Source organism: Balaenoptera musculus, chromosome 6 (genome assembly GCF_009873245.2).
Source record: "Balaenoptera musculus isolate JJ_BM4_2016_0621 chromosome 6, mBalMus1.pri.v3, whole genome shotgun sequence".
NCBI classification, from domain to species: Eukaryota; Metazoa; Chordata; class Mammalia; order Artiodactyla; family Balaenopteridae; genus Balaenoptera; species Balaenoptera musculus.
The window spans coordinates 107,587,870-107,614,970 of record NC_045790.1 but is presented as its reverse complement, the minus strand read 5'-3'; the positions used below and the strand labels follow the sequence as shown (position 1 = coordinate 107,614,970).

General features: G+C 40.3%; 1 protein-coding gene across 2 annotated transcripts; it reads right to left on the bottom strand.

The window, feature by feature from the left end:
• Positions 1 to 1,633: 1,633 nt before the first annotated feature.
• ZBTB43 (zinc finger and BTB domain containing 43) lies at positions 1,634 to 25,795 on the bottom strand. 2 transcript variants are annotated; one of them, XM_036854438.1, is made up of 3 exons: positions 25,667 to 25,770; positions 21,415 to 21,538; positions 1,634 to 7,090 (listed from the first exon to the last, which is right to left on the bottom strand). In XM_036854438.1, the coding sequence occupies exon 3, from the start codon at positions 7,065 to 7,067 to the stop codon at positions 5,664 to 5,666; it is 1,404 nt and encodes a 467-aa protein (XP_036710333.1). In that variant the 5' UTR covers positions 7,068 to 7,090; positions 21,415 to 21,538; positions 25,667 to 25,770; the 3' UTR covers positions 1,634 to 5,663. The 2 variants fall into 2 exon arrangements, with proteins under 2 accessions (XP_036710333.1, XP_036710332.1); XM_036854437.1 differs by lacking the exon at positions 21,415 to 21,538 and having other exon boundaries at positions 25,667 to 25,795.
• Positions 25,796 to 27,101: the final 1,306 nt, after the last annotated feature.

Genomic DNA, 27,101 nt, shown 5'->3' with positions numbered 1-27,101 from the left:
GACTGTGGGCAAATTCTAGAGCTGTACACCCTCCAAGGTGCCCAGGCGCACAGACTGTTCTCAAGAAATGCTTCGGTGGCTTGGTGGGAAGCAGTCCCTGAACTGACTATAAGGAAATCTAAATAAACTGCACAGGTGTTACATGCTCCATCTGGATAACACCCCTCACATTCCACCCCCCTTCTGTTCCCAAATACAAATGAGCCACTTCATCTTTTTCCTTTCTCCTGATAAGAAACGGTGCTTCTCATCTTCACACACAGAGGTCTCTGCCCCTGCAGGAGCTGTATGGGAAAACCTGCTTCCTAGGTGGGCTGGACTGCAGGTAACCAGAGGCCTCAGCAGGGTACCCAAGAAGGGTAAAAGTAGGGATTGGAGTGGTCACCATGCTGCAGCGCCTGAACCGTTTGCCCTTGGTCAGGATGGACCGGCCCCACCTCAAAAAAAGGCCAGAAATGGTTCTTCTGGACTTCTTCCCATACAGAGAATGGCTAAGCTAGCTGAGGCAATCTGTAGCTGGCTTCAAAATCAGCAGTGGGGAGGGGAAAAAAACCCTCACAACAAACAGTGGCAACAGAAGGTTTGTGTGGGAAGATGGTTAAGTTTGGTCTAAAACAAGCAGAGTCTCTGGTAATGAGCTGTTGTTAGGAAATACGTGGGGCCCTCAGGGCCTGCGGCACTTTTAAAGAGCACTATTGCTGCCTCTTGAGGGTTTTCTTGGCGGGCGGGGGGGGGGGGGCGCGGGGTGGGGGAGAGGGAGGGGAGTAGGGGAGGGGAAAGCGAGGTGAAGCAGAGACCCAACTCAAGAGCATGGAGGCATTACAGAGCAGTGCAAAAACCACCTCCGTGCACTGTAGCCAGAAGTCCTGCTTCAACTCAGCTCCACCCCACAGTCGCAGAGCCACCTTTGGTAACAGACCTACCTCCTCTGAATCACAGCAGGCTCACATGTGAAACGAGTATACCCAAGGCATCATCTGGGGTTCTGGCAGGAACAGATCCATACTCAGCTGGGGGGACTGAGGAGAGTTTCATAAGGGACTATTTACAAAGGGTACGGGCAGGGTTAAGGAACTCCTACGAGGACACTTAAGCCCTAGAGGGCCGGCAAAACAGGGAGTCAGGACCAACCCTCAGCTTGAAAGGACAAGAGAAGGGTGTTGCTACCAAGACCTGAAGCTGCCTGACAGGCGCTGGGGCCTTGGCAGAGGAGCCCATCTGCTGTCCACCCACACCTGGCAGAGCCGGGCGAGTGAATGCCCTGCCTTCTTCTCCTCCCATCCGCCAAGCTCCTCCCAGCGTGTCTCTGGTAGATCCTAACCAGAAGCCAGAAGGACAGGTCCATAGAGGCAAGCCTCCAAAGCGAAGCACAAGGTGGGGAGGGGATCTGGAGGAGCAAACAGAATAACCAGCACACCTAAATACCTGATGGGGCTGGTGGGGGTTTAAGTGAGTTAATCGTCATAAATGCCTGACACAGCAAATGATCACTCACTACCCATTTGATCAGGCTGTCTATTTGGCATCTGTTAAAAGGCCACGATATAACTTTTATTCTCAGGTGGCAAAAGCCAGAATGAAAACAAAGACATGTGGTCATATATCCACAGTGAAAAACAAAACTTTTACAAAGTTGACAGATAACATTTATTAAAACATGTCATACAAAAGGGCGTGGTCTCTTCTATAAGAAGAAAATATTAAACAGTAACATTCAATTAAGTAAAACCATGCTGTACACTGAAGACAGCAATATATAAAGACAAAACTATTCAACTTTTGCAACACAGGCATAACATTTCACAAAATATCAATAAGATATGCACCTAATGATAATCTATTTATCATCAAATGGTTTTGTGGTCTAAGAGTCACCTGACTTGCATAAATAAAGTAATTTTCTAGAAGAAACACTGGGAACCTCATAAAAGGAAAGAAGGCAGCAGCAACTGACATTATGACACAGGCTTCAAGCAAAACTAAAAAAAAAAAAAAAAAAAAAAAAACACATTTGCAAAATGTGTTCCAGCATCTTCCCATAGGGCACTATCAGTAGAGATTTGAAATAAGAAACATGTACCTTTAAACACATAAGTAGCAAAGAAAAAACCCAAACAAACACACACCCTGGTTTCACTGAACAAAGTTAGTCACCCATGAAAGCAACCTAAATCACAAAATTAGTGTGGCACAGAGGGCTGGGGGTGAGGCAGCGGATATATTTTGCTTGGTTTTCAGCATTCCTAATTATCAGAGACCTTATAAAAGCAAACACCTGGCTTTGGTGTGATGGCATCCTCTCCACCCTCCCCCCGGGGGCTGCAGCAAATCCTCTTCCTCAGGGAAAGCAGTGTTGCTGCTTCTGCCCTGCCCCAACTTCACTTCTACAGCAGCTCGAGGAGGTGTGTGCCTCCGTGGGAAGACCACTGAGACTAAGCAGCTTTCCCAAACAGCTAGAAGTCAGCTTACGGTCAGTTTAGTTCAGCAAATGCCCACTAGAACGGAGGAGACCCTTTTGGGCAGACTCTTTGAAAGTAGTGTCCAAAAGAAGAGACTGGAGGAAAGTGAGATCTAGAAATCAGAATCAACAGGCTGGGGTCTGAGAGTGCCAGAGGACAACCCTCCACAGTTGAGGAAAGGCTATCATAGTCCTTCCTCAGTTAGACGGTGATACCTACTTTACCAAGTGGATTATTGCAATGTGTGTATCTAAAATTAAAGGCATAGCATAAGTACTAATATTAAATACCACTGGTAGTGCCTTGAAGCCCTGTCCCACTGGGACTGGAGAAAAACCACAGTTAAGACTCAAAGGGGACAAATAACCTTGGTTGTAGGCCATTGACAAGATCCCTGAAAGACTGTTTGGAAATGTTAACCCCCTGCTATCCAAACTCAATGGGAAGGATAAAGATTTTCTAAAGCTGTACTGAGGGTAAAGAGAGAGACTATCTATCCAACCCAGGGTGGGCAGGAAAAAAAAAAGGTAGTAATACAGTATGATCTCCTAATCCTAAAAGCAAAGTTTATAAAGATTCACTTTTAATATCCAAACTAAGGCAATCCCCTTCCTCCGCCTCTCTGAACACAGCCAACATTTCAGATGCCCAACCACCTCACAGGGTCTGGCTGACCTGATTAGCAACTCTAATTTTTACAAAAACCCCACCATCATAAAAAGCTTAAAACTGTAGATGTGAGGAACTTACATTTTATATTCTACATTTAGTAGCTGATGTACATATAAGGAGTTCAATAAAAGATATCCCTCTCTTCATAACACATTAAATAAGTCCCAGCACAACTGACTGCTTCCAAAACTACCACCAAAGAGCTGCCCAGTAGTCCTGGCTGAACAAGAGCTCTTCCTCACCATTGCTCATGATGGGGTGCTGTGCTGATCTCAACATAATTGAAGGACCATGATTTTTCCAGAATATTTTTATTTTACCTCTCAGACTCTTCTTCCCAAGTGTCCCAACACTCATTTGAATATAATCTTTAATAGAAACCAGCACATCAAACCTTCCAAACAGGCAGAAAATGATTTGCTGATAACCATGGGAGAGGGTGATCAGCTTTTGGCAGAACAAAATGGCTTCACTGCCTTAGTACTGAAATTAGTAGGAGTAATACAACAATTTCTCCTCACATATAAAGGCTAGGATCATACCTAAAACCCATTGCTTCTAATGTGAGAAAAAGAGAAGGAGCAATTGAGCTTGATTGTAAGTCACCTCTATATTCTCTGTTAGGTACACAGAGAAATGACTGTTAACTGGTGAAGTTTCAACACTAAGAGAAGATATTAACGTGGCAAACAACCAAGAGGTAATATCTAGTTTCTAGGTTAAAAAATCAATATATATATATATATTTATAATAAAGTTTTAAATACAAAGTGCTTTTTATATATCGAGAATGATACAGTGTTAATGAATACATCCCTGTTTTGTAACCTCGATTACAAGAGTTAACTGGTAAGTAAGTCTTTCTTTCCCCTTTCCAAACAACATTTAACAAGTAAATGCCTTGATGGTAGGAGCTTGAGGATCAGAGGCCATTGCCAGCAAAGTCTCTCACTTTAGAGCAAAGCCAAACTTTCAGAACAAAATTTCACCCCAAATCCAAGAAAAGTTATTTTTATTTTAAGGAAAAAAAGTTTCCACTAAGAAATAATAAGCCGGTAAATTTACGGAAAAGTTAACATAACAGTAGCACCCTGTCCCTACCCTGGTGACAACTTCAGGTATGTTACACAGCTTAAAACATCCTGAACATGCTTCTTCTTTAACCTAAAACCTCTGAGTGATCCTCAGAAAAGGTCTCAGAATAGCTGCTTTTCTTTTTTTTTGGTAGGTATAGCTATGAGGACTTGTAAACTCACGCAGCTTTATCTATAACATGAGAGCATGAATCTGTGGACTACTTCCTAAAATTAGGACTCTTTCTTTCTGCCTTTTAAAACACATTCCAGCACTCCTAAAGAGCCAGGAGGATTAGCTCAGTGTACCCCTCTACGAGTATCTCCCCCACCAGTGTATTTTCAAGACTCCTCTTTTCTTGGGCAATTGTACCCCACAACTCGTCCCGCCCAAGTATAACCTGACACTCAAAATTCCGCTACTCGGCTACTCTCATTCTGACAGTTGGAGTGTCACTGTAGCACTCTATTAGCTCCTGAAGTTCATAGGTAACTCTCAGCCGTGACTTCTGGCTCCTTCCCAATAACTGTGGTCATTGACTGACCTCTTCAGGAAGCACCATAATCTAAGACAGAGTGAATCGGCTGGAGCAGCCAATGGTACCGTGGTCAGAGTCAAAGCAGGCTAGATGTCTACTAGCCACAGAGCAGATCCCACTGTGTGGATGCTACAATTAAACGGGATTTGGGACAGCAAACCAGTTAGAAATACCTATGTCTGGCACCCTAGAGAATTACAATTAGAAACAGTTGTTTAAACTAAATGTTAGTACTAAAATATAAAACTCTGACTTATCAAGAGTCTGAAACACATTGTGACAGTGGCATCTTACAGAATTTGAAGCTTGTACCATAAGTTATTTGTTTCTTACTTAGAATGTCACCCTCTTAGTATCTCCATAGTTTTGGTTAAAATACCCTTTAGAAAGAATAAACCCAGGTAAGAGAGCTCCGTTAATCAACTTAGTATCCTAGGAATCACATTATTTGTAGCTATTACGTAAGTAGCATCTCATTCAGTGAAGCAGCTACCAAAACAAACCCACATTACCTAAGTATCTATAGTAAGAGCAAAATAAAATTCCAATATGACCTTGTAATAACGAGTGATCAAAAACTGCTGCCACCTGAAATGGAACTGGTGGGTTGTTGTCCAATTCCAAGTGCAGGTGTCTCTATCACCAAGTCCACCTGCCTCATTCACAATGGGCCTGAAGGTTTACCTTGCCAGGTGTGAGGTGGGCTAACTTATCCCCATTACCCATTCCAGGCCTGGAACATACAAATTTGAAGAATTAAGATTTTTTAATTGGCCTACTTAGAGCTGGTCTTTCAGAAATATCTTCCTTTTTTTTAAGCTTCTCTCATAATAGCAAGTAGCACGCATCATCTGTGCCCAGATTTGCATAATTACCATAGTTTATTTTTGTGCCTGCCACTCAAGGGCCAGATCCTATTTTTAGTTAGCCTCAGTCGTATTCTGCTCAGCCTTTGCAGCTTCATAAGACTTGGTACAAGAAGTCACATGCCTGTGGAAACTGTCCCTCCACATAAATCTCTTTGCACAGATATTACACTCATATGGCTTTATGCCTGTGTGAATTTTCATGTGGCCCACGAGATGATGCTTCATTTTGAATTTCTTACCACAGACACCACAACCATAAGGCCGAAGACCAAGATGCATGCTCATGTGTCGATCTCTCTGACTCTTGTGAGTGAAACTTTTCCCACACTGACAAGGATACAGCTTGTCGGTGGCTGAGAATCCTAGGTGGGAAGCTTCTTCTTTAATCCCTGTTACCATTTCAATATTCTCACTGTAGCCTGTTGCTAGGGTAGCCTCCTGTCTGTGCCCAATGAGATTCCCATCCGACCTCTCTCCAGAAAACTCTTCCATGGAAGAGCCATAGAAATCCACCTGCTCGTCATAATTGCTTTCATCAGCCTGTTCATCAAACTCCGCTTCCACTTTCTTTTCCCCGACGTGAAAGTCTTCCTCTACTCCCGAGGGCTGGACCGAGTGCTCTGTCTGCATGGTGTTGATGGACTCTGTGACCTGGTGCTCATCGTAGGATGCATGCACATCCATGCCCTCGCACGCTTGCTCAAAGCGCTCAGGCTTCACATGGACCCAGCGTTTGTGAGCCATTATGCTGGGCTTGCTGTACATGGGCCGGGTGTAGTGGAACTCGGCACTGTCACTGGCCCCCTCCTCCCCATCCTGGCTCGCCATCTCAGTGCTCAGCCGGTCATGCTCCGTGGACGAGTTGCTAGGAAGGTATTCATGCTCGGTGAGCTGAGATGACAGCTCGTCTTTGGTACTCTCCTCTTCATTCTCTCCGTCCCTCAGTTCCTGGGCTTTGGGGAAATCCGTATGGCCCCCAGAGCCCAGCTCAAAGCTCTCTACCAGGCCATTGTAACTACTGCTGCTGGGAGACTGGTGGTCACTGCCATGATTTAGCTTCTGACAAAGGACTGTAGGGTTTCCTTCTAAAACCTCAGTGCATTTGTCTACCACATGCCACATCTGGAGGAAGCTTGCTGCTGTTAAGTAACTAACAATTTCTGGAGCAGGCATTACTAGACGTCCCGTGTAACTTGATAGGAGAATGTTCTCAAACACTCTGGGGTTCATCACATCTGGCAAAACAATCCTCCTGCTGTTTTTCAGGAGTACCTGGTCACAAAAGTAGGGTGAACTGGCAGCAAGAACGGCTTTGTGTGCTCGGAAAATGTGGCCTTGGACAACAATGGAGACATCACATAATTGTCCTTGCTGGCGCTGCTGGTTCAGTTTCTGCAGAATGGTGCTGGAAAAATCAGGAAATTCTACTCGAAAAGAGTTTGTTCCAGGCTCCATTTCATCACAAATCTTGTTTGGTGCTACAAGAGAAAGAAAAATTAGTACTAATTCCAGCCCAAAGAGAAACTTATTGATCACTAAGAAAACTAAGACAAGTTCCACAGTTCCATAAAGTCCCCTGGCCTGTGGGCATGGTGGGTGGAGCATTCATTCCCCAGAGCAAGGCTTGCAGGTGCGAGTGTGCCAAAAGCAGGAACCAGCCACCATTCTTTATGGTATTAACTCTTGATACCGCCTGTGTCTATGAGTGGGAAAATAGAATCCAGAGATATCTGTAAGCTATATAAATCTCAAGTAAAACAAAGTAAATATTTCTAGTCAAAACAAACACAATACCTGTTCCAAACGACAGAATTTTTAAGAGGCCTCAGATTCAACTCACATTTGACAAGTTGGGGTGAGGAAGGAATTGTGGAAAAAAGGAAAAGCACATGTAAAGGCTCTCAGGCAGAAATGATCGTGGTAAATGCAAGGAACTGAAAGGAAACCACCAGGCTAGAATCCACTAAGGGGGCAGGGGGCTGAAGAGGTGGGGCCAGAACAGTCAGGCCTTTGGTCCTTCAGCACCACAGGGGTGAACTCGCTGAGGTCCCAAACAATATGGGTTTCTCTAGTTGCTGTCAGCATTTTAGCCCTTTAAGAGCTTCTCATAATGTGAAGCAGAACGAAATGGCAAGGCAAGGTATTCTATCGGGTGATCTCCAAATTGTTTAAAAAGTTATAGAACAAAGAGGATAGTAAATACTGTCCCGGTTACTGAATGAACTCAATCTGAAAATAAAGTTATAACAAAGAATAAGGGATTGCCTGTGGCATTACTGTAAATATATTTTGAGATGAGTCAAGCATTAGAGACAATTCCTAACAAGACTGATCAACGAGATGAACTCTGCAGCATGCTCAGGCCCCATAATTCCATAGTAAATTAAAACAAACCAAAAAATTCAACAGATTTATTGGTGCTATTTGTCACCTAAGTCTAATACCATATCTAAACATTGCTAAATACCAGATTTTCTAAGTATGAGATAAAAGAAGCAGATAACCCAACAAAGGTTGAAAGTTATCTTTCAGAGATAGGGAGAGATGCCAAGAGAAGAAACTAATGTTTCCTGAGTAATTACTATATATTGGGTTGGCCAAAGTTTGTTTGGGTTTCTCTGTAACATGGAAATTTTTGGCCAACCCAATACCAGGAACTGTACACCTTTTTTCACCTAATCTTTGTAACCCTGCAAACGTAGAGGACTGACATTCTTAAGTTCACTATTTCAAGTAACTTTCCTAAGGCTAAAATAAAAGCTAGTTTTTATTACGTTGGAATTTGAAATCTAGGTCTCTATGACTCCAAAGCCTATGCTATTTTTCCTATCACATCACTGCCTCTTCTAAGAAGATGCTAAAATACCAGATTAGTCATTAATAATTTTAAGAGGTAAGGCAGTGTTTTTAGAATGAAGTATTAATTTATGGTTTATAGCTCTTAAAACATTTCATAATAATTTAAAACAAACAAAAAAATAAGACCAGGAAATAAATTATTTAGGTATTTGTAATTTCAAAAGGAAAAGTTAACTACACAAATGTATATAGACTAGAGGTATGTAAATTCTGAGAACTACATCTGGATTCTCTGCTCTCATCAGTAAAGAATTTTGATTTTAGCTATCTGAAAAAAGGAAGGGGGGAATAAAACATACGCATAAAAAAATTTACAAAAATGCTGTTAAAAAAAAAAAATCTCTCCAGCATTTATTCCTAGTCCCCCACCTCCCCCGGAAGGAAATCACCATTAACAAACTCCTATATATATTTCTAGAAACTTCTCTGCGTGTATATCAGAATAAATCATATACATCCTTTAAAAATTCCTACCCAAATGGGCTCATTACCTACATTCTATTCTGTACTTAGCTTTTGTCACTCAATGTATCTTGTAGAACATTGACATACTATAAACTGATTATGTCCCCCAAAATGCATATGTTGAAACCCTACCCCAATGTGATGGTGTTTGCTTTGGGGGATGATTAGGTCATGAGGGCAGAGCCCTCCCGAATGGGATTAATTAGATTCATTAGTCCCTTATGAAAGAGACAACAGAGAACTCCCTTGTCTCTTTGGCCATATGAGGACACAGTGAAAAGACAGCTGTCTATGAACTAGTGAGTGGGCCCTCGCCAGAAGCCAAATGTGCTGGCACCTTGACCTTGGACTTCTCAGCCTCCAGAACTCTGAGAAATAAATTTCTGTTGTTTATAAGCCACCGAGTCTATGACACTTTGTTATAGTAGCCCGAATGGACTAAGACACCACATTAGCATAAAAAAAGGTAACTCATTCTGCTTAATGGCTATACAGCTTTCTCCTATGTGGATGTATGATAATTTAATCAGTTCTCTTCTTACAGAATTCCAATTGTCTGGGTTTTTGAAATTATGACTATCTTGGCATATTCTTGGAAAAAGCTATAGGGTAATCTCTACCAGTGGAACTGCTGGGTCAAAGGACTATGCGTTTGACATTCATATATATATATGTATATAACTAATTTCCAGAAAGGTTGCACCAAGTCACACTCCTACCAACAGTAAATGACAGTGTCTACTCCCCTACACCCTTACCAATGCTGGACTTTATCAAGCAAGACAAAAAAGTTTGCAAATCTCCTAAGTGAATAATCCATGATTCACTGTTTTGATCAACATTTCTTTCATTATGAATGAGACTGATACTCTATTCATGTTTACTGGTCATTTGTTTTTCCTATATATTATCAGTCATAGCCTTTGCTCAAATAATTTGAGCAATTCACCTTATTGATTTGTAATTTCTGTAAATTCAGATTAACTTCGAAATTTGTGTAAATTATCCAATTTTTGCTTTTATGGCCCCAGGATTTTGTGTTAGACACACAAAGGCATGCCTGACTCCAAGATTATTTTTAAAAAGTAAAAAGAATTATTTAGGTTTTATTTCTGGCACTATTTTTTAAAAAGGCATTTAAACCTATAATATACAAAGAGTTTACTTTGGTATAAGGAGAAGGTTAGGATCCAGTTTTTCCTTTTCCCTCCAAAATGGCAAGCCTGTTTTTCCTACACTATTTATTGAATAACTCATCTTTTCCTCAAGATTTCAAATATCTGTTGTGGAATTTTATGTGACCGAGATAAGGCTTTTAAAAACAGTTCTATAAAAATAAACGCCATAAGCGATGTTAGAGAAAATGGTGGAGTAGGAAGCTTTAGGTGTCGATCCCTCCACTAAAACAACTAGTAAACTGTTAAAATGATCAGAATAAACCATTTCCGAATTCTGGAATCTGATCAGACACTTACAGCAACCAATTCAATGCTTGATGAAAGAGGCTGCTAAACCTCGTTAAGAGAGCAGCGTGCTGCAAACCAGCAATAATCCCCATTCCTCGGCTCTGCCACAATTTGCAGGACAGTGGCCCAATTTCCAAGAGTGCCTGGCTCATGCCAGGGTGGCAAGAACAACACTGTCCAAAAATTTGGGGTTTTGCATCTTGGCCAGTCTGGTGAACCCACACAGCTTTTTCTTGGCCCCTCAGGCTGCAGTGGTTTTCCCAGTAGCATCCACTGGAAGATTTTAAAATACAAACACCACTCCCCATTCCTTGGGCCCAAATATTTAAGGAAATCTCTGTCAGGACACAGCCTATCACATAGATAAAGCAACAGAAACTTCTGTGACTATATGCAACAAGGAATATAGACTTTGCAAAACAGTTTAGAAAAAAATCACCATACAGACAACTGCAGCCATCAACAAGAAACAAAAAAAATCCCCTAGGAGGGGAAGAATCTGATTTCAAGGGCTACCACATTAGAACACTAAAAATATCCAGTTCTGAACCAAAAATTACGAAGTAAACAAAGAAAAAGGAAAATAAGGTACATTCACAGGAAAAAAATTAGAAACTATCCTTGAAGAATTCCAGACATTGTTAAGTGCTAGTCAAAGCTGTTAAAGTCAACTGTCTTGGATATGCTCAAATTGTTAAAGAAAACTATGAACAAGGAACTAAATAAAATCAGGAGAACAATGGCAATAAAGAGACAGAAATTATAAAATGTAACCAGATAGAAATTCTGGAGCTGAAAAGTGTAAGCTGTATTATGGGCTGAGTTGTATCCTTCCAAAATTCCTATGTTAAAGCCCTAATCCCCAGTACTCCAGAATGTGACTATATTTGGATTTAGGGCCTTTAAAAAGGTAATTAAGTTAAAACGAGGTTGTTAGGGTGGGACCTAATCCAAGCTGACTGGTATTCTTTTTTTTTTTTTTAAATTAATTAATTAATTTATTTATTTATGGCTGTGTTGGGTCTTCGTTTCTGTGCGAGGGCTTTCTCTAGTTGCGGCAAGTGGGGACCACTCTTCATCGCGGTGCGCGGGCCTCTCACTATCGCGGCCTCTCTTGTTGCGGAGCACAGGCTCCAGACGCGCAGGCTCAGTAGCTGTGGCTCACGGGCCCAGTTGCTCCGCGGCATGTGGGATCTTCCCAGACCAGGGCTCGAACCCCTGTCTCCTGCATTAGCAGGCAGATTCTCAACCACTGCGCCACCAGGGAAGCCCCTGACTGGTATTCTTATCAGAAATGAAATTTGGACAGAGACATCAGGCATGCGTGCAATGTGAAGACAGTGAAAAGTTGGCACCTGCAAGCCAAAGAGAAAGGCCCCAGGAGGAACCAAATCTGCCAACATTTTGATCTCAGACTTCTAGCCTCTAAAATTGTGAAAAAATAAATTTTTGTTGCTTAGGTCACCTAGCCTGTGGTATTTTATTATGGCAGACCAAGGAAACAAATACAAGTTGAAATTAAAAATTCATAATAAGGAGTCCAATGGCAGATTTAAGCAGGCAAAAGGAAAAAAATTCATCAAACTCAAATGTAAAGCAATTGAAATATCCAGTCTGAGGAGTATCAGGAATGAAGAAAAAGAAACACAATCTGAGGTACCTATGGAAAACCAAATATACCAACATGCAAATCAGAGTCTCAGAAGGAGAAAAAAGAATAGAAAGGATATTAAATGATATAATGATTGAAAACTTCCTGAATTTGATGAAAGACATAAACCTCACACATCCAAGAAGCTTAACAAACTCCAAGGGGATAAAATTAAAGAGATCCACATGAGATACACTGTAAGTCAAATAGTGGAAAGCCAAAGACAATGGAGAATCTTGAAAGTAGCAAGAAAGAAGCCACTCATCACACAAAAGGGATCCTCAGTAAGACCAACAGCTAACTGCTCATCAGAAACCACGGCACTCAGAAGGCAGTGCAGGACATATTTAAAGTGCTCGGATAAAGATCTGTCAACCAGGAATTCTACACCCGCAAAACTATCCTTTTAAGAATGAAGGAGAAATTAAGACATTCCCAGATAAACAAAAGCTAAGGGTGTTTGTTACTAATAGGTTTCCTCTACAAGAAATGATAAAGGTGTCCTTCAGGCTGAGATAAAAGAACACTAGATAATAATTCAAAGCCATATGAAGAAATAAAGACTACTGGTAAAGGTAACAGCATAGGTAAATATAAGAGCTGATATTATACTTTTGGTTTACAACTCCTCTTTTTTTCCTGAATGATTTAAAAGGCAAATGAATAAAACAATAATTATAAATCTACGTTATTAGGCACACAATGTATTAAGATGTAATCAGTGACAATAACAATATGAAGAGGGAGGGATGGAGATGTAGAGGAGCAGAGTTCGTATACTATTGAAACTAGCTAAGTTTAACATGTTAATTGTAAACCTCAAGGTAACTACTAGGAAAATAACTAAAAATATACATGAAAAGGAAAGAAGGGAATCAAAACTGTATACAAAAACAAAACAAAAATCTCAATTAAAAAGCAGTAAGGGAGGAGTTGAGGAACAAAAAACATGTAAGATACACAGAAGATAGCTAGAAATAAGTGGTAGAAATAAATCCTCCTTTATCAGTAAATTACTTCATATGTAAATGGATTAAGCTCTCCAATTGAAAGGCAAGAGACTGGTAGAATGGATAAAAAAACATGGTTTATCTGTATGTTGTCTATAAGAGACTCACTTTAGATACAAAGGCACAAAGATGTTGAAAGTAAAATAATGGAAAAGGTATTTCATGCAAAGAGAAACAGAAAGATCTGCGGTGACTATATTATTATCAGACAAAATAGATTTTAAGTCAAAAAGGATCACTCTATCAAGAATACATAACAATTAAAAACATATATGTACCTAGGGCTTCCCTGGTGGCACAGGGTATAAGAATCTGCCTGCCAATGCAGGGGACACAGGTTCAATCCCTGGTCCAGGAAGGTCCCACTAAGCAACTAAGCCAGTGTGCCACAACTACTGAGCCTGCGCTCTAGAGCCTGCGAGCCACAACTACTGAAGCCCGTGTGCCTAGAGCCTATGCTCCGCAACAAGAGAAACCACCACAATGAGAAGCCCACGCACTGCAACAAAGAGTAGCCCCCACTCGCCGCAACTAGAGAAAGTCCATGCGCAGCAACAAGGACCCAACATAGACATAAATAAATAAATAAATAAATAAAAATTTTAAAAAAAACCACATATATGCACCTAACAAAAGAAATACATATGAACAGAATTGAAGAGAGAAACATAGACATCTACAAAACAGGTGGAGACTTCAATACCTCACTTTCAATAATGGATAGAAAAATAGGACAGAAGATCTATAAGGAAATAGAGGACTTTAACAATATTATAAATCAATTATACTGAAAAGACACATAGAGAACACAAACAGAAAGGAATGAAGTTCTGATATATGCTGCAACATGGATGAACACTGAAAACGTTACACTAAAACAACATGCTAAACATTTATGTAAGCCAGACGCAAAGTACAAATGTATAATTCTACTTATGTGAAATATCTAGAATAGGCAAATTCAGAGAAAGTAGATTAGAGGTTACCAGGGGCTCAGGTGAGTGAGAAATGGGGAGTTACTGTTTAATGGATAGAGTTTCTATTTGGGGTAACGAAAATATTTCGGAACTAGAAAGTGGTGCTGATTGCACAACATTGGGGTAAAATTAATGTCACTAAATTGTACACCTGAAAATGGTTAAAGTGGCAAATTGAATGATATTTATTTTTTACCATACATTAAAAAAAAAAAAACTGGAAAAAATGTCATGTAACTTTATTTTTAACTGTGTCAAGGTGGTAACAGTCTTTGTAATTTAGTAAGTATCTGACCTCTACCCTTAAATTTGAGTGAATGTGGCACTTCTACATATTCCCTTACCTTGTAACATGCAAAACCTAAACCTCTCCTACAGGTTTTCCTGCTATATAAGCAATACTTACAAACTCACAGGCAGTTGTGACCTATATTAATAGTACAGTTACCATTCCAATTGTTAAGAGTTTCATAAAAGTAATTAACTCACTAAAAAAAATTTTAAAAAACCCCACAACATAAAACACTATATGCAAAGTACTGTGGGAGACTTCTAAGATGATGAAGGAATGTCACTGTCCCGAGCTTATAATCTGGCAGGGAGATAAAAAACGCATACGCATACAACCCTGTTATTCAACGCAAAGCCTGATAAAAGCACCACAAAAGATTACAAATCCAAGAGGAATTCAGAGGCAGGAACCTGGTATACTCTAAAGTTATATATCCTGTCACTATAAATTTTGGTGTCACCAGGGTAAGAGGAAGACTTGAGAGCAGCATATAATCCTTCCCATCTACTACATCCTAACCAAAAAATCTAAGAAATACAGAAAAACTAGCCTGAAAAATTGGGATCAGAGTTATCTATATGCAACAAATTTAAATTAAGGATATAGTGGAGATGGGGCCAGCATAAAGGGAGACACTGACCTGGCAACTCCACCTGCTATACCAGGCAATTCTGGTAGCAGTAATCCTGACAGAGGACCAATGGATACCTGTTCATTTGGAAGGCCTGCAGCTAAAAAGGCAGGGCAGACCACAGGAAAGGTCTTGCAGTATTGGCAACATTCAGAGATGGCTGCATTGGGATACCAAGGGTTGCACACTGCCTCAGCAGAAAATTTTTAAAGACCTGACATGAGAGGGTAGCTCCAGGAAGGAGGCAAAAACATAGCCCATCCTTTGCCAGCTGGGCCAAAGAGACAAAAATAGGCCCCTGGTAAAACAATTTCACCAACACAGAAGAAAGTGCTCAAACTCTCCTAACAATGCCTCAGACCTAGCCTCCAGCCCCAGCCATTTTACTCAAGCTAACCCTGGTGTCCATATAGTCAGCCCATCCTCCAGCAAAAGAGCTAAGAGTTGATTATAACAGCATTCAGGTATACAGTGAAGGACCCCAAAATAATCTTCCCAAAAAGGGGGAAATTTTCAGACCCAAACAAAATGTTTCCCAACATAGTTTTATTCTGTAAATAAATGAGGTCTGTAAATAGATTCTACAATAACCAAGAAAAAGAAAATAGTAAAGTGTAAACAAAGAGTACAGTTTAGATAGCATTATTAAACTGATTTCCACAAACATGAAAACGCAGTCTCCATGAATGAAGTTTAAGGAAGATAAGACAAAACAGTAGAATGATATGAAAAAAAGAGCCAACTGAATTAAAGACAAGATGTAAGGAAACTAAAATAGAGCAAAAATTTAAACAGGCAATAAGGAGCAGAATTGCAACTACAGAAAATGGAATCAATGATGTGCAAGGCACTTTGAGGAACTTTTATGAAGGAGGAGGATAAAAATATGAAAACAGCAAGGGAGAAGATAACAGAACAGGAGAACTGAGAACAGAGATCCAACATATGGCTAATTAGCATCCTTGAAAGAAATAACAAAACGAATGGAGTAGAAGGAATAATCAAATAAAATAGTTAATAGAAGAAAACTTGCCTGAGTGTAAAGCCTTGAGTATTCAGAAGAGTCTTGCCTCAGCAGTGGGGACAAATTAGCCCTAGACAAAATGCAGTTCTGGTCCCATTAAACAAAGCTTAAAAACAAGCCTCAAAAGGAGTAAAATATTTCCAAATAACTTAATTGTGTTCCAGAACAAAGCTTAAGGATATTTACGTAATACAAAAAATCCAGAACCCAACAAGGTAAAATTCATGTCTGGCATTCAATTAAAAAAAAAAAAAATCACCTGGGATGCAAAGAAGCAGGAAAATATAACCCATATTAAGGAGAGAGAAAAAAGAAAAAAACTGATCAACAGAAACAGACCCAGAAATGACAAACTTATACAACTGGTAGAAAATTCTACATCCCATGTGTTCAAGAAAATGGAGGAAAATTAAGCATAGTAGGTAGACAGGAAAACAAACAAACAAAAAAACCCAAATTGAACTTCTACAGACAAACACTGGATGGGAATAACAAAAGAATTAACATGAAGAAAAGATTAGTGAACTTGAAAACACAGCAACACAAACAACCTAAAATAGAAAAAAGCTGAAAAAAAAAAAAGAAAACAGGAAGGGGGGAAAGAGTATCAGTGAGTTGTGGGACAACTTCAAGGCACAAAATTGGGAGTCTCTGAAGGAGTGGGAGGGTATAAAGCCCAAAATTTATTTGAATAACAGCCAAAATCTTCCTAAAGTTGATAAAAACTATAAAGCCACAGATCCAAGAAGCTCGACAAACCCCAAGCACAAGAAGTATGAAGAAAACTATACCAAGGCATATCATAATCAAATCACTGAAAACTAATAACAAAGAGAAAATCTTAAAAGCAGCCAGGGAAAAAAGATTCATTGTGTACAGAGGACCAAAGGTAAGAAAGGTTGCAAGCTTCTTGTCAGAAACAATGCCAGCCAGGAGAAAGGAGACAATGCAAGACAGCAGACATCTTTAAAGTGCTGAAAGAAAAAACTATCAACCTAGAATTCTATACCCAATCAAAATATCTTTCAAAATGAAGGTGAAGTACTTTTTTAGATATAGAAAAGTGAATAGAATCCATCATAAAAAAGGTCAAAAGTAAAAAGAACAGGTACATGAAAACAAAAAAATTTCAGACAACAGTATTAATATCAAAGTAAATTCAATGTAAAAAGCATCAAATGAGGTGAAAGTTTATTGATAATTGATGAATTCTATAATTCACATGAGGGTTACCTTGTGAACTTGTATATGTAAATGCAGTACAGTTTTCAAAAAAAAAAAAAAAACACACAACAGTGACAGAAACATAATTATAGTAAGAAATATAAATGTCCCTCTTTTAATCTTTAATAAATCAATAAGGCAAAAGATAATTTGGATCTAGAGGTTTAGACTGGTTATCATTAATAATGCTAATTTAACTGAAACATACCTCTATATCCTACAAATAATACATCTTCTTTTTCAGTTTCCATAGGACATTTACATAAATGATCATATAAGTGGCCACAGAGAGCATCAATAAATCCCCCAAAGCAGAAATGCATACACGAGCTCATTTGATTACAGGTGATTACACAATAATAAATCTAAAAATGTCAAATTCACAAAATTAGGAATAAGAAATGAAATATAATCACATGATAGAAACTTTTTAAAACAGAAAACAATTTTCCCCTAATAAATTTTAAAGTCTCATTGATAAAAACTTTATAGAAAAATATAGACATCTAACAGATCAGTAACTATGGAGAAATGATAAAACATAATCAAATGACTGCCCAAAGCACAACGGGAAAATTCTTTACAACTAATTCCTATGCTATATAAACTGTTTCAGAGGGGGAAGAAGGGAGAAAGGGAACAAAGATAGGAGAAAATTTGCTAATTATTTTTTATAAAACCGTGCTATCAAAACTGGACAACAAAGAAAAAACTGTAAGCCTATCTCACTTATTAACACAGAAAGAAACATTATAAACCACATGGCATTCTGGTTTATTTTAATCTCTTGTAGGTTGAGTGTATTATGAGTGTGACACATTGAAAAAATTGAGTTACTGGTACCATCACACTGAGGGCAAGATCCTATTTTATGATAAAATTACCACCAGAAGGCCCTCTCAAAAGCTCTTTTCCATTCAAGACCACTGCTAGTGGCATGTACATCATTACCTGTGCTTCCTTCTACAAGTGACAGGGAGTGGTGAGAGATAAATCTGGAAGGAATGACTGGTACTATCCTGCTGAAGGCTGAGTTTGAGCTTTAAATGTGGGCACTGGAGGCAGCACTGAAAACTTCTGTGTGACATGCTGTGAAATATGTTCAGAAAGGACAATCTGTTGATGGTCTTAAAGCAGGAGCAAGTCTGAAATAAAGGTCAATTCTAAGATTTCAGTAAATATGCTCTAGGTTTGAGGCAATGAAAATAACAGTGGGTATGGAAAACAGAATTGATGGGACTAACTGACTGGGTAGGCAGGAAGATGCAAGAGTGGCCCAAGGTACACATAATACTATCAAGAAAATGAAAAGACTACCGAATGTAAAGTAATTAGCTAGTGGGAAGCAGCAGCAGAGCACAGGGAGATCAGCTCAGTGCTTTGTGATGACCTAGAGGGCTGGGATAGGGAGGATGGGAGGGAGGCTCAAGAGGGAGGGGATAATGGGTATATATGCATGCATATGGCTGATTCACTTTGGTGTACAACAGAAACTAACACAGTATTGTGAAGAAATTACACTCCAATAAAGATCTATTAAAAAAGAAAATGAAAAGATAACCTACAACATGGGAGAAAATACATTCAAATCATATAAAATTGATAAGTGACTTGTATCCAGAATACATAAAGAACTCTTAAAATTCAATAATAAAAAGACTACCCAAATGAAAAATGGGTAAAGGATTTGAATAGACATTTCCCCAAAGAAGATACACAAAAGAGCATACAAAAGATGTTCACTATCATTATTCATTAGGGAAATGCAAATCAAAACTACAATGAGACATCACTTTTCACCCACTTGGATGGCTATGATAAATAAGAAAGACACTAACAAGTGTTGGAGAGGATATGGAAGGATTAGAACCCTTATACATTGCTGGTGGGAATGTAAAACGGGGCAGCCACTTTGGAAAACAGTTTGGCAGCTCCTCAAAAAGTTAAACAGAGTTATCACGTAACTCAACAATTCTACTCTTAGGTATATACCCAAGAGAAATGAAAATATATGATGTCCACAGAAAACTTATCCATGAATGTCTATAACAGCATTATTCATAATGGCCAAAAAGTGGAACCAACCCAAATGTCCTCAACTGATGACTGGATAAATAGAATGTGGTATATCTATAAAATGGAATATTATTCCATTTTATTACATACTATATGTATTATGCCATTCTTTTGGCAATAAAAAAGAATGAAGTACTGATAGATACGACAACATGGCTGAGCCTTGAAACACTGGGTCAAATGAAAGAAGTTAGACACAAAAGGCTAAATCTTGTGTGATTTCATTTACATGAAATGTCCAGAATAGGGAAATCCAGAGACAAAAAGTAAATCAGCGGCTGCAAGGAACTACAGGGCGAGGAGTGACTGCAAATTGGTTTTTTTTTAAAGGAGAGACAAAAATTCTAAAATTAAGTTGTGGTGATGCGTATACAACCCATTAAATATACTAAAAAAAACTTCTTAACTACCTATGAATTATGTCTCAATAAAGCAGTTTTAAAAAATAGAGTGATGCAAGGTAAACTAGTTACCAATCCCAACTGGGTAACTAGGAAAATGTCATAATTAGTAGAAGAGGTAACAACATCCACCATGTATTTAACACATGTATTGTAACAGACTCTGTGCAAAGCACTTTTTGTATTCTCATTTAACCCTCATAACAACCCACTGGATAGATACTTTTTATTCCTATTGTATAGAATAAGAAATAGACAAAGAGGCTAAACTACTTGCCTAAGGTCATATAACCAGTAAGCAGTGAACCTGGAATTTAAATTCAAAACACTTGCTCAGGCCCAATACAGTCTGAGAGATGAGACAGTACGGAAGGTAAAGATGAGTATTTTCACAAATAAATACCTGAAACAATCTACAATGTACAACACATTCATAAACTCCAGAGCAAATTATTCACCGTCTTCAGACTTAATGAAGTACTAGCAATTTTATATGTCACCTTGCAAAGTTAAAAAAAAAAAAAAATCCAATAGTAACAGTTCTAAAACAAACACACCAATCCCAGCTGACTCCTTCCATCCTTCACTGAGATTACCTGGCTTTTTTTTAAAGCAGAGGACAAAGGGTAAATATTAAAGAATCACTGAACTAGGGCTTCCCTGGTGGTGCAGTGGCTAAGAATCTACCTGCCAATGCAGGGGACACGGGTTTGAGCCCTGGTCTAGGAAGATCCCACATGCCGCGGAGCAACTAAGCCGGTGCACCACAACTACTGAGCCTGCGTGCCACAACTACTGAAGCCCACGTGCCTAGACCCTGTGCTCTGCAACAAGAGAAGCCACCGCAATGAGAAGCCCGTGCACTGCAATGAAGAGTAGCCCCGCTCGCCGCAACTAGAGAAAAGCCCGTGCGCAGCAACAAAGAACCAACGCAGCCAAAATAAAATAAATTAATAATAATAATAGAATCACTGAACTAGATGACCTCCAAGATCCCTTCCAACTCTGACGAGTTTAAAAGTAGCCTGTATTTATTATTCAGCTGAGGAATTGTATGTCAAGTTTTATACACTATTTAAATACCAATTACATATCCTAAAAACACAGAGGACAACAATATAATAGGGAAGCCGACCCACGAGTGACTTCTTGAAGCCCTCCAGAGATTTCTTAACGACGGCACATGGTAATTTGCATGCTTACTGTAGAGAGCACATTTTAACACAGTAAATATTACTTTAGTAAATCTCTCGACTGGCACAAATGTACAATAATACCAACACCCCATGCGTACAAAAATACTTTAGTCAAATGCTTTACAGTTCACAAAGCAGACTGTAAATTTGGGTCTGGCAATACCCCTGTATCATCACACTCACGAGTTAAACTAAAGCTCAAGAAGGTTAAAAGATCTGTCCAAGGTCACATATCTCAGAAGTGGTATGTCAGGATTCAAACAGAAGCGTAATTCCAAATCTAATATTTTTCTAAGTTAAAAAAAAAAGTCACTTAGCAGAAAATTTCTTGGAATTTAAATGCTCTAACAGTACAAAGTATGGCAGTGATTGGCCTTAAAATGTGCAATATATACTCCTCAGAAGAGAAGTAAAAGAACCTTTCCAGTCTAGGGCAATTAAGTACAACTACATTATTATTTTTTACTGAAAAAGAAACCATTTTAGTAAATAATTTTAAAAACTGCATTTTTAGCAAGTTTATAGCTTACCTAATGCAAAGTTGTATTCCTGGGATAAAGTTCCTTATGCCATGACCATCAAAAAGCAGTATGAATGAACGAGGAAGAGGAACCCATTTCTGAGTTTTGTTTCAAATTAAAATCACATTGATTTCTGAAAAGAAAAATCACGTTGAAAATGTAAGAGATGCTGATGCTATTCACTGTGTACCAGTGCCTTGCTAATAAATACTATACTTGTGGGTGAGTGGCGGAAAGAAAATTAATCACGATTGATATTTTTTGGTTATATTAGCTTTATTTCTGCACCTTCTTAGCTTCTGCCTTTGTATTTTTTAAATAAACTTTTAATTACGGGATAATTTTAGTTTTACAGAAAAGTTGCAAAAAATGGTGAGTTCCCATATGACTGTCAGCCAGTTTTCTTTTAATGTTAACATCTTGTATTACCATGCTACATCTATCAAAAATAGGAAACCAACACTGGTCGATACCTATGTAATTTTGCAGAACTAAACTATCCTTTGCAAAAGTGTTTTTGGCCTCCAGACCATTATCAATCAATACCCCTATGTTTTCTAATTGGAACACTGTAGCCAAAGAACTTAGTAAAACCTATTTTAGGGTTTTTAAAAAACAAGCTACCTACTTTGTGAAGTTTAATTCATGCCACAGCTGAATGTTTACTTAAAAACTTCAGGGCAAATGGTCCATTGTGGTAAATTCTTTGAGATTCAAAAGAGAAGTTATTGTTCTAACCACTAACTCCCCACTTATCAGTCATCCTGCCATTACGTTACAATAAAGCCAAGGAAATGTTTTTAACTGCACCCTCATATTCATTAGAATTCCGGATAAGAAGCTCAATCAAGAAAGCAGAAGGAAGAAACAGCATTTGCTGATATGTATGTTCTACATACCAACAAAATAAAAGTTTTTTCCTCAGTATGTTACAAATAAGACAAAAGTCTCTTTCTATTCTAATTGCAAACATAAGGTAAAAAGGAAAAGTTCATGAAAATAATATAGAACTATATTCAACTGATTATAAGAGGCACATTTTTTTCACATTTTTAAATTTCTGAAATCAGGATGTGATGTCCAGGCGGAAGTTATAACAGTTGTCTCTGCCTAAGACAATGATAGAGGATTCCTGAGAGCCTCATCAACGTTTCTGATGGCACAAAAGATGACACTGTGGAAAAGCATGGATGCAACTCTGAATTGAAAAGTATTCAAGAGTAGGAAGGTTAAGAAGGTTAATGAACACTTTAACCAATTTATTTCACTTTTCTTTTTTTTTTTTTATTTTAAAGTAGCTTTTTAATATTTTTGTGTTCCTATTCTTTTTTTTTTAATTAATTAATTTATTTATTTATGGCTGTGTTGGGTCTTCGTTTCTTTTTTTTTTTTTTTGTATTTATTTATTTATTTTTGGCTGTGTTGGGTCTTCGTTTCTGTGCAAGGGCTTTCTCCAGTTGCGGCGAGCGGGGGCCACTCTTCATCGCGGTGCGTGGGCCTCTCACTGTAGCGGCCTCTCCCGTTGCGGAGCACAGGCTCCAGACGCGCAGCCTCAGTAGTTGTGGCTCACGGGCCCAGTTGCTCCGCGGCATGTGGGATCTTCCCAGACCAGGGCGCGAACCCGTGTCCCCTGAATTTGCAGGCGGATTCTCAACCACTGCACCACCAGGGAAGCCCGGGTCTTCGTTTCTGTACGAGGGCTTTCTCTAGTTGCGGCAAGTGGGGGCCAGTCTTAATCGCGGTGCGCGGGCCACTCATTATTGCGGCCTCTCTTGTTGCGGAGCACAGGCTCCAGACGCGCAGGCTCAGTAATTGTGGCTCACGGGCCTAGTTGCTCCGCGGCATGTGGGATCTTCCCAGACCAGGGCTTGAACCCGTGTCCCCTGCATCGGCAGGCGGATTCTCAACCACTGCGCCACCAGGGAAGCCCTCTTCTTTTTACACATACACTAGAGTATCATTTTAAAATGTCTAGGGACTTCCCTGGTGGCGCAGTGATTTGGACTCTGCGTTCCCAATGCAGGGGGCCTGGGTTCAATCCCTGGTGGGGGAACTAGATCCAACGTGCATGCCGTGGCTGAGAGTTCGCATGCTGCAACTAAGGAGCCCGCCCACCCCAACTAAGACCCGGCGCAACCAAAAAAAAAAAAAAGTCTAAATAAGTTTAAAAATGTAAAGAAGCGTATGTAATAGCTTAATTGGCAGTGTTTTCTCTTCCTTTGGTGGTACATAAAATAATCGATGGTATCTAGGATTCAATACGGTAGTAATTCAGCTGCTACACCTTATAAGAAACCTTGATAAACTAGCTTACAAACAAACCAATAACTTAGATGAGAGAACATAAAACAAAAGCCTCCCCCATCAGAAAACACACAAGAAAATAACATAATTTTTCATTATTATAATAAAAAGACTATTTTTCCAACCCTAAGAGTTTTCTTCATGTGAAAAGTTAAAATCTTCCTCAAATTTTCTGCTTGTGTAGCAGATTCCTGCACTGAATCCAATGAATATGGAGGGACAGCCAGGGTGGGAACCTGCTACAAGTACAAATTTTTAACTAAATTCTTTCAACCAAACTCCTTTTCTAAGGACCTTGGCTGTGGAGAGCGGGCATCAAGAAACGTTAAGTTCAACTAAATGTTCCTAAAAGCTACAGAATCAATTTTTAAAGTCACATTTTTCATAGAGCTTGTTAGTTCCAGGAATCTACACTTAGCAATTTTTTTTGGTAAAAATATACCTAACATGAAATTTACCACTTTAACAATTTAAAGTGTACAATTAGTGGCATTAAGTACATTTATGTTGTTGTGCAACCATCACTATTATCAATTTGCAGAACTTTTTCATAATCCCAAACTAAAACTCTGTATCCATTAAACTCTCCACTCCCTCCTCCCACTCAGCCCTTGGTAAACTATACTCCACTTTCTGTCTCCATGAATTTGCCTATTTTAGATATCTCATATAAGTGAACTCATACAATATTTGTTCTTTTGTGTCTGGCTTATTTCTCCAGTGAATACTTTTGTAAAGCAAAGAATGAAGAACCGCAAATTATTATGTTTCTCATAATTTAACTGTACACAGTGACACAATCTCTGAACTAAGCATACAGCTCTCCCAGAAATTCTGCTACTGTTCCATGAGCCCCAAGGGGCAGAGGATCTCAGACCCTTCCTTTGCCTGGAGACAGGCCTGGTTAAGCAGCTGTAACTCAGAAAGCAGGCTCTTTAGAACCCTGGAGGCCATGTGGATGGAGCAAAGGGAGGTAGGGAGCTGGACAGGCCTGAAAAACCACGGTAAGAAAAAGCAAGGATTCATCAAGCTACTTTGGCCCTGAGATGGCCTTCTCTCTGTCCTCCAGGAGCTCCTGCACCTTGACACTTAGGTTGGGCGACACCTGTCAGAGTTGAGGTCAGACGGCAGTCTAGTCGCTGAGATTGTCACCCGTGCAGGAAGCTTCACAGGGTCATGAGTCACCTTCCATGGCTCAGAGGTCAGGGCAGGCCCGCCCAGAGAAACCCAGTTAGGAGAGGCAGAAACAAGACAGAAGGACACACGATTGGCAGAGAGAGAGAGAAACACGGATGGGCAAAAAGCTGGACCGACAGGCAGGCCATGAATGAGAGTTAAGGACTAAAAGGGAAACACAGGGTCAACAGACACAGAAGCAAGATGGAAACAAATAAAGACAGGGTCCAGATACTCAGAGATGGGTTCAAGAGAGACAAAGTGGAGAGAAATACAAAGTTGACAGGAGCCGAGTTGAGAGGCAAAAAGGGCAGGTGACAACAGGTGACACAGACAGCAAAAAAGGTGAAACACAGAAGTAAACAGAAGCAGATATCAGCGAAGTCCCGGCGTAGTCTTTCTCCCAGCCTTGACTCGATCCCGAGGCCGCCAAACCGCGCCCACCCGGCGCCCCCGAAAGGCCGGCGGGCGGACTGACGGGGGGGCAGGATCTCTAAGCGCTCTGGCCCGCTGAGGTCCGCCGCCGCGGGGTGACCTTGGGCGAAATGCTGCCTCAGGGGCCTTGGGGTCGCTGTACGCGCGCCGGGCTGGCCGGAGACCGCAGGGGTCGGACCCGGGGTGCCGGGACTCCAACGGCCCGCGCGCGGCTTCAGCATACCGGTCGGCGTAATGGGCCTCGCGGTGCCAGCGGTGCGCGCGCCGCGACCTGCAGAGAAGTCCTTATACCTCTCCGGTTTCCCTTCCTGCCCCTTTGCTACCCGTTGTCCAGACTCCGACACACCTGCCAAGTCCTCGACGCTCACATAGCCCACCGGTGGGATACTTTCCGCCGCCGCCGGCGCCAGGCCCGTTCAAGCCGCCGCCGCCGCGACCGCCTCAGCCTGCGCCTCCCGCCCCCGGAAACGCTTCCCGGTCCAGCCCCCACCGAAACTGCCAGTGCTTCCGGGGGTGCGTCAGAGCGAAAGCGATGTGCGCATGCGGGACTCGCGTTTGGGGCGGGGCGTCAGGAGCGTGCTCAGAGAGAGCCGGCGGCTGCGCAGTCTAACCTGGAGCAGGTTAATCTGCATTAGGGACTCTAGGGCAATCGCTAAGAATTGAGCGGATACCGAGTCCTAAACCCTTTGACCTATCTCAGCTTGTCTAGCAAAGATTGTGTCAAATCCTTTTGTGCCTCCACAGAGCCTTTGGCTCGTAGTGGATGCTCAGTAAGTGTTCAATGAAAGGACCAGTGCCCTCTGTGTGGCAAGCACTGTGCCGGGAACCCCTAGGAAGAGCTCCACCCCAACTGGAGGGAATGGCTCATAATTGGTCCAGACTCTTCGTGGTAAACTCATTCTCATTAGCCAGTAGTTGGACTAGGCATAGGCATGTGACCAACTTCTAGTCCATAATACGTATTATAGAAGTCATTGAGTGGGGCTTCTGGAAAAGTTTTTGTTTGTTTATTTTGTTTTTGTTTTTACAGAGTCCACTAGGACTTCTAGTTGAGTGTGCTCCTTAAGTGCTTTGCCACGGCCAGCAAAGCAGAAAGATTGAGAGAGCCTAGGTCTCGTATGACATTAAGCTACAGTCTCAGCTTTGGACTGCTTACTCCTGGATGTTCGTTGCATAAGCCTAATAAACTTACTTGGACTTTATTTCTAGCAATATTATAGACTACATATCTCCAAATATAACAGCAACAAAATATATAAAATTTCTAGGAGAAGTATTGAAAATACCCTTTTTAAATGTATAGATAACCTTGCGAGAAAGTCAGGAAAATCATCTGAGGCCAGAAAGGGAGCAGAAACATAAGCCTAGGAAGTTAGAATTAATGTTCAGAAGTTATGCACAGGTATAGTCTGTATCTGTTCTGATTGGTTTGGTGCATATGCCATACTGACAAATATTTTGAAAATCATCTCTGGAGGTAGGTAAACATTAATGCTACTACCAGCTATGGGGGCATCTACGTGGGTCCAGGCAGGATGACAGCCAAATTGGAACATCAGGTTGGGACCCAAGAAGGAATATATCTTTGGGGAAGGATAGACTAGAGAAAAAACAAAAAACTGCCCTGCAGAGGCAGGCAGCAAGGAAAGTTGACTCTGCCTTGGTTCTGGGTGGAAGGGTAAAACATTTTCCTAGTGGATGCATGGCCAAAGTCTGGCCATCACATGGCCACACTATTTGCATGGTCCAAAAGCCCAGAAGCTGAACATTTCAATTTAAAA